The 8,237-nt window shown below is 40.5% G+C and overlaps 1 protein-coding gene across 1 annotated transcript in view; it reads left to right on the forward strand.

Annotated features, from left to right (window-relative positions):
• Window positions 1–7,856, forward strand: part of mctp2b (multiple C2 domains, transmembrane 2b) — a 21,330-nt gene extending 13,474 nt beyond the window's left edge. Inside the window, exons 15-23 of the mRNA XM_084681919.1 lie at window positions 403–504; window positions 1,061–1,135; window positions 1,263–1,382; window positions 4,028–4,141; window positions 4,615–4,656; window positions 5,642–5,751; window positions 6,000–6,109; window positions 6,242–6,339; window positions 6,833–7,856. Of these exons, the coding sequence (XP_084538045.1) occupies window positions 403–504; window positions 1,061–1,135; window positions 1,263–1,382; window positions 4,028–4,141; window positions 4,615–4,656; window positions 5,642–5,751; window positions 6,000–6,109; window positions 6,242–6,339; window positions 6,833–6,898 (837 nt within the window). The 3' untranslated portion in view covers window positions 6,899–7,856. The remainder of the gene's footprint in view (window positions 1–402; window positions 505–1,060; window positions 1,136–1,262; window positions 1,383–4,027; window positions 4,142–4,614; window positions 4,657–5,641; window positions 5,752–5,999; window positions 6,110–6,241; window positions 6,340–6,832) is intronic.
• The last annotated feature ends 381 nt before the right edge of the window (window positions 7,857–8,237 follow it).

Genomic DNA, 8,237 nt, shown 5'->3' on the forward strand with positions numbered 1-8,237 from the left:
CTATAGAGCAACGATTCCCAACCTGTGGGACACGGTCCAATAGTGGCCCGCTAGAGTAAAACTGATTGGAAAATAGATACGCCTGACACGTTGACGAAAGAAAGCTTACTGTGGCGCTGATGGACACTTTTTCTTTGATCGCTCAAATACATTTAGCCTTGAAAGCGAACTGTTGGCTCCCGTGGTGTTGTTAAACATGTGTGATAAGCACAAAGCAAGCAAACGGATGTGTTGCAAGGCCTCAAAATTATTTGACCTATGCACGTGGGCCGCAAAGTGGAAAAGGTGGGGAATGGCTGCTAAACAGTACACAGTATCGCAAATCAAATTGTAATTCTATTCTATTGTGACTCTCAAGATAGGAATTGTATCCTAATGCTCCTTTTTTTCTCTGCAACCCAGATCCACAATGGCCAGCAGATAGCCTGCCAGCTGCGAAAAGAGGACTTAGGAGCCCTAACCAAAGGGACCATATCACTAGAACTGGAAGTTATTTTTAACCCTGTAAGTAGAGTTTTCAGCAACAATGAGGACATGAGAACATGATGGCTATTAGACATGGGCAAATCCTCACTGATAAGGCCATCTGTAAGGTACTAACACATTGGCCAGGGACGCAGTGAGCATACACACAGTCCAACTCCCACAACAGATGGACTTTAGATTATCTAATCACATAGCTGGAGTCAATGCCATTTAGCTCATCGTTGGCATTCGCTGGTGGCAGAAAAATGGGAAACAATTGAGCTGTAAAGTTTATATTATTACATTACATTACATTTAGTCATTTAGCTGACACTCTTATCCAGAGCGACTTACAGTAAGTACAGGGACATTCCCCATTAGGCAAGTCGGGTGAAGTGTCTTGCCCAAGGACACAACGTCATTTGGCACAGCTGGGAATCGATCCAGCAACTTTCTGATTAATAGCCAGATTCCCTAACCGCTCAGCCATCTGACTCCCAAGTATATTATTATTATATTACTATAGTGCACGCAATACAGTTACATATTTTTCTCAGTCTCTTCCCTCTCCTCTTTTATCATTCTGTTTTTTTAGGTTAGAGCTGGTATTAGAACATTCAAACCAAAGGAAAAAAAATTCATGGAAGACAATCCAAAGTTTTCAAAAAAGGTTGGTCATTAATCGGTATTATTTGAGTTGAAACAATTTCACAGAAGTCACCTGAAATCTATTTAATAGCTGCAAAAAAAAAAATCAGATTGAATTCCATCCAGTATGTGAATGTATTTCTCATCAGATCTTGGCCAGAAATGTACTCCGTGTTCGTACCCTCTACAAGGCAATAATGTCTACATTACAATATATCAAAAGCTGCTTTCAGTGGGAGAGTGTCCAGAGGAGTCTCATAGCATTCCTGGTAAGTAATTTCCCCTTATCACCAAACGCAATCTACTATCCCCACTCACCCCTCCCCGCCCCCGTTCCCCAAGTCTGCAACACAAGTGAAGTTGGTTCGACCCCTCCTTGAACCCCTCCAAGTGCTGATCTTAATCAATGCTGCGTAAGGCTGCGGCAGCCCCCTCTACCTCCAGTTCTCCGGCAGCTTTCGAAGGAGAGCTGAGCTGTTTCAGGTACCTGATGGGCCTCCGGGCTCAGCTGGAGAGACTGCATGGTCCCACTGGAGTTGAGATCGAGTCTATTTTTACTCTACTTCCCTGACAACTCATTAACTCTCCACTCAGAGTGTGGTTTCTCCTGCAGTCCATTAAATGTACATATATTATTATGTAGCTAGTCCAGATATTTGTTTTTTTTTCAAGAAATGTTTTCATGGATCATTTAGTAAAATCTGCTAAATGCAAAGCAGTTTTTTTTTACGGTGGGTTTGTTGTTTTCAAACACCATTCTTTGCAGCCCTAGCATTGCGTGGTTTCAGGGGTTTCTTAGAACGATCATCTTAGATAAAGTTAAATTAATGCTGCATAAAGCCTATGTATTAACTGTGTAGGCGTAGGGGTCAACTAAAGTTCTTTGTGACTTGCTGCCCAGTGTCCTGTAGATGGGGCTAAAGTTTTTCTTAGCCAAGAGGAAGATATTTAGGCCTTTACAAATACTGGCTGAAGTAACTAAAATTACACTCATACAAATGATGCTGTTAAGTGTAAAATCTCCAATAAGGTTTACTTTTTCTTGATTGGGATTTATGTTTTGTTCTGTGGGCGTAATTGTCTGTTTGTGTATTTGCAGTCACTGTCAAATGTAAAGATTTCATTTGAGTAAATGCAATGTAGACTAAAAATATTGAATTGCCTATATATTGGATGTAGGGTGATTTCAAACAATATATAATATCTGTGTAAAAGAGAATGGATACACACTCAAGCATGCATGCACACACACACACACACGCACGCACACACACACACACACACACACACACACACACACACACACACGCACACACACACACACACACACACACACACGCACACACACACAGACAACCTGCCTCCCTGCTACAATATACTAGACCATCTGCACAGTGTTTTTTCAATCGTGTTAGCATGCTGAAATCTCCACAAATAATGTATTCATGCTAGACAGCCTCTGTAAGCTGTGGTGAGATATGACAGAAGAACCATCCCACATACAGTATAAGTGATGGTATTTGCTTTACTAAGACAATAATGAATTCTCTTATTGATTTTACAGCCTTTTCCCAGAAATAGAAACGGGTGAATCTGTGCACATGAATACAATATATGTGTATATATATATATATATATATATATATATATATATATATATATGTATATATATATATATATATATATACACACACACTGTATATACCTATTAACATCACACATCTGTTGCATACTCAGTTTATGAGTTTAAAATGACTATAGCTATGTACATACTTATCTGAACAAGATCAGCTCCCCTAACATTGGAAAAGTAGAGTAAAACTGATTTTGTACAATATTGAGTATTGGATTAGTGCATGCATTGTTCCATGAACAATTCAATGTTATCCTGTTCAGTAGCTCTTTACATTTAACGGTGTTATATTTTTATAACGCTATCACATGTCACAAGCACTTTGCAGTGTAAGCCTCTTAAAAGTGTCTCAAGTTGAAAATGGAGCACAATTCTCCCAGTCTTTACGGAGCACATTTTTCACGTATACATTTGCACAGGAGCGTGACTCAGTATTTTGCCACCCCTGTTATTCAGTCACTTCGAAATATCCACTAATAAAACATAAACCTTTTAGCGGGGAATTAGTTTCATCTCCCTTTCAGGCCGTGTTTGGCTTGAGATAACAGAGACAAGAGCGTGCTTGGCTTTTGCACATTAAAGGGGGGGATATCTGCCATCTTTTATGGCAGTTGGTGCCTCCGAGGAGAGAAATGACTTTACCAGATGTTCACTTTTATTTTTATTAGCATATAAAAACATGTAAATCCTCCCCACGCCGCTTGGCTCCATGCCTTCTTCAACGTCGCTGCCTTTCTGACAGGATTATTTTATAGCCTCGTTTAGCAGTACAATTGAGACATCACAAACCATATTTCTTTTTTTCTCCTTTTATCTGTTTCCCCAAGCTACACAGGTGGAATCTGCATTAGAGTGTGATTATCAATGCTAAAGCCACGATCACTCACAGATTCCCCCGCGGTTAGACTGAATGGTTCGCCAGCTTTAATGTACACAAGATAAAAGACGCTGAACAATTAGACTTAAGTGGTTAATGTCAACGCATATGCAGGGGGTTTGTAGATTGGCTGTCCAACTAAGCAGAGCGTGGGGTGTGCACACCATATGTAGAAACATACAATATGTTATATGAAATGTTTGAAATATGAAAGCTTTCATATAGGTAGGTTCCTTTCTTCGCCTTTCATCAGAAAGGGTCTTTAATCAGTTTGTTGGTTGTACAAAAAGCTTTAGGCTACTCTTGATAAGGGTGCTTTTGAAATGTGGCTAAGACTGGACGGCACTCGGAGAAGGAAAACCTTTTCAAGCTCCTGTGCCTTTCTGCTCTGACCTTTTCTTCAGATCTTCTTGGTGACGGTGTGGCACTGGGAGTTCTACATGTTGCCCCTCTTCCTTGTTCTCCTCATCTCATGGAACTACCTCCAAGAGGCCACTGGGAGAGTCAATCAAGATTTGGTGAGTACAACGACTTGCTCCTCCTTCAAAAAAACAAAAATCTTCTGCTCCATCGTCCATCATAGACCAGAGCCTTCAGCACATTTAGTTGTTAGTCACCACAGAAGACATGTGAGGTCCTCTGCACACGTCCTACAGCGCTACATGTGACGGCTCTAGACCCTCGTTTGCCACATACAGTCTAAGCTGTAGGGGTGAGCTTAATATGTGCTTGAGATCAACAAAAAATCTTCACAGGTCAGTGGTAATGGAGCTCGTCTTTACCACTGTTATTTAGCTGTTGATGATATGAACGGCAGTAGACAGATGAAGACTGGAGGGGTGGGAGGTTGGGGTTAGTTTAGGCCCAGGGTCAACTAAAACACCCAGGGTGCAAGGGGTCGATACTCAGAGCGGGTGTTGAGCTGTGTATTTTAAGCACTCTCCTACTCGTCCCCCTCTAACATCATTTCTGGGATTCTTACTTTTCTTAGGACCACGTGGATTTTGCCGATGAAGATGACGAAGATGAAAAGGTGTCTTAAATTTTTTGTTTCTGTGTCACTCCTGTCCTTTATTCACTTTGTTCGTCCTTCATGCTCACTTTAGTTCATGCTCACTGTTCGCAGGGGACGCTTCCAAAAATCCTGTCTTATTAAAAGAGGAGCATATTATGAGGCTTTACAAAGTCATAAAGCTCAGTCTTCAGAGTGTTCAGAGGGTTTTTTCCTGGTGCCACAGAGGGAATCTGTCTCAGTAGACATGTGGTGTGCTGTGTGTGTGTGTAAAAAGCTTGGACACGACTGTGATAATACTGGCTGCTTGCTGGTGTATACAGTCTTACCCAGAGTCCTCTGATGAGGCTCTGCTGAGAAGCCTCATCTGGACACTGTCATGCCAAGTCATCTCAGCAGTACTTAACAGAAACATGCACGTACTGTACAATGCATGCATACACAGCCAAGCAGTGACTGAGATCACTGGTTGACTGTCTCTCCGGTCAACGTAATTATTTCTCTTTTGTCAAGTCCCCACTTTTATTTTTGTTGTTGTTGTTGTTTTCACCGTTCGATGTCGAGATCTCTGCTGTGTCTGAAGTCTGCATGGCTGTGTGACTTGGTGTCCTGCTCCTTCTCCCTTTCTTTCTCTGGAGATCTTCACCCAGAGTCCCTGGCCTGTTCTGTTTACTTTACGGCTGTCCTCCCCTAGTGGGAGCTGAGCTCTTTTGGCTTTTGGATAGCCTGAGAACCGTTCAGTGATAAATGGGCTACTTCATCTTTTTGATAATGCAAAGTCCAGTCCACTTTGAAGCCCCTTTTCACCCCAGTTTAACAAAGTGGAAACCAGGATTTTCAGCTCCTATCAGTTTTGCCAAATAGCTTATAAGTGTAAATTTAGGTCATAAATACATGTTTATTTCCAGCTGAATCTTAAATGATTAAATCTTCAGTTTTTATTCTTAAGATCTTTGTGCCAAATTTAGTTGTTTGCAAATAGCTCACTTGTTCTTTAATGTTCCAGGAATCTGAGAGGAGAGGTTTGATGGAAAAAATTCACATGGTTCAAGAAACTGTCATCACTGTTCAGAATCTATTGGAGGAAATTGCATGCTTCGGGGAGAGAATTAAAAAGTGAGCATATACAGCAATATAAACCTGAATTGTGTTCAATGCAGGATTATTTTTGCTCCCCCATAAAATAATTCAATACATGGATTTCAAATATATCAAGTGTTTAAACAGTGTATAAACTATTTAAAATGTTAGCAACATTTTGGTACAACAGTGAAATGTAGTTTACGTTAGGAAAACATTCAAATTAATGTTTCAATCCAGTATGTGCTGTATTTAATGTAAAAATGTTTTGTTTTCATTTTCAGCACATTCAACTGGTCTGTGCCCTTCCTGTCCAACCTGGCATTCCTCGTTTTCCTTATTCTAACAGTTCTAGTGTACTTCATTCCTCTTCGCTACATTGTTCTAGTGTGGGGTAAGTGTGTATTTTACACTTTTCAGTTTCACATTTGTTTAATTAAAGAGCCAGTTAATCAAATCTCCAGACTAGTGTTGATTATATGTTTATAGTCAATGTGTAAGTCTGCCTTCAAAATGTCTGTTGCAGGTATAAATAAATTCACTAAGAAATTACGGGACCCTTATGCGATTGATAACAATGAAGTCCTTGATTTCCTGAGGAGGGTGCCTTCAGATGTTCAAAAGGTAAAACCAAAGATTAAGACTCGGGAAGCTGCAAATCCTTTAGTCTCTCAATTTAGCATTGTACTGAAATATCTCAATGTCTTTTCTGAAAAATGTCTGTAATTTGCTTCATCTGGATAATTATACCTCTTGCGTAATTTCTGTTGTGCTTCTACTCTGAACATCCCTTGTGGGAAAGAGCAGTGCGATAAGAGACTTTGCTACTGTGTGTTTGCAAGGAAAACATCACAGTTCCCAGGCAGAAACACAGCAGTGGAGAGTCATTGTGACACTAGTGTCGTGACTCAGCTGGTAGCCCTTTATCCAGCGTGGCCCGATGTCTCTGCTACGAGGGAGTGCCCTGCACTCCACTGCTTAGAGTGTTCAGAGGGTGACTCATTGCGCTCGAGTCTTTGCGGGTCCCCTCCTCTCTGTGCCTCCCCTGTGGCAATGCATCAACTCAGGCTCTGCTAGTTTAACCTGCCCCTTACCACACTCCTGTGTCTGTCTACAGGTGCAGTACAGTGAACCGAAAGCCAGCAGCTCTCTAAGCCCACTCAGGAGGAAGAGAACTACATAGAAAGGTGTCAGGGCACGGTCGGGCACAGGTTCCAAGCGGAGAACACGGGTTGCACACTGAACTCAATGCTCGTTCCTACCAATGAATAGCCCACGCTATGAAGGATAAGGAAACTGCCGATGAAAGCTGCTCCTAAATTCCCCTTCTGGTGTTACTGGTCGGGTTTGAATGCTCACAAAATGAATGTTTTTAAAAACCACATTGGGCCCTTTGATTCACTATGCCACTACGAGTTTTTTTACTGTCCATAGAGTAAATATGACTATTGACTAAAGCAAAACACAACCACAATAGCTGATTTGGTTTGTTTTCTAGTTTTTGTAGCACTGTGATGTAGCTACTTATTTTATTATACCCTGTGGTTATACTTTCTATTTAATACAAAAACAAAATCCAAAGCTACTTCAACCTAGTTTTACATGTTTTTCCTTTATGCCACAATATTCTGATTGTTAAATGTGTATGTAAATAAGATGGTTATTATAGTAAGATCTGTCACTCTTCCATGTTATTGAATGTACTTTGAAAGTGTTTCACTTTTGAGGAATGTATTATTCTGTGTGGGATTTGTTTAACCATATATATCGTACACACGTATATCATGGTCAACCTTATACTGCACTGTATGTTACTGTATATAGCATTTAATCACAATTTAACTATTTAGTTTTCTCACTGATTGTGGTCCAAAATGTATTAGGATAATGATCCTAATGATTTTAGATTTAAAAAAATTATATAAATCTTTTACCATCTGTATTTCTAGGTGTACTTATTTAACTTTGATTCACTTTTTACTAGTGAATGCCATGGGACCAAATGTACAATTTTGCACACCTAATATATCTTGAAATAACTTATTAATGATTATCACTAATGAGAATTATCATCTCTTCTTTACAATGCAATAAATGCACCCGAGTATGGATTTGTCTCTAATCAAAATCCTTAATAAATGTGCATTTGTCTTTATAACAATATTTTATCTTCCCCCCCCCCCCATAAAAATCCGAGTAATTCTGTGAGTATCATGATGTATTGACAATCTCTTCATTAGGCTTTCATGAGGCTGCTGCTGCTGCTGCTGCTCATGGAGACCTCTCCGCCACCCAGACTGCCTGTGTGCCTGCTCCTCCAGGCTCCGCCACAGGCGTCTGAAGCTGAAGACCTCAGCGACCTGTTTTCAGCTGCTGTGACGAGCAGCCTCAAGCTACAGGGCTATCACACAAGCAGCACCAGCTTAGGTGCTGCTCACTTTTTTGAATTGAAATGAGAGGGGTTTTTTTTTATTCCAGCTACAGCCACAAGCAACATTCACGCTAATTTAGGGATAGGAAGA

Source organism: Hypomesus nipponensis, chromosome 19, assembly GCF_054491055.1.
Source record: "Hypomesus nipponensis isolate SF chromosome 19, ASM5449105v1, whole genome shotgun sequence".
Lineage (NCBI taxonomy): Eukaryota > Metazoa > Chordata > Actinopteri > Osmeriformes > Osmeridae > Hypomesus > Hypomesus nipponensis.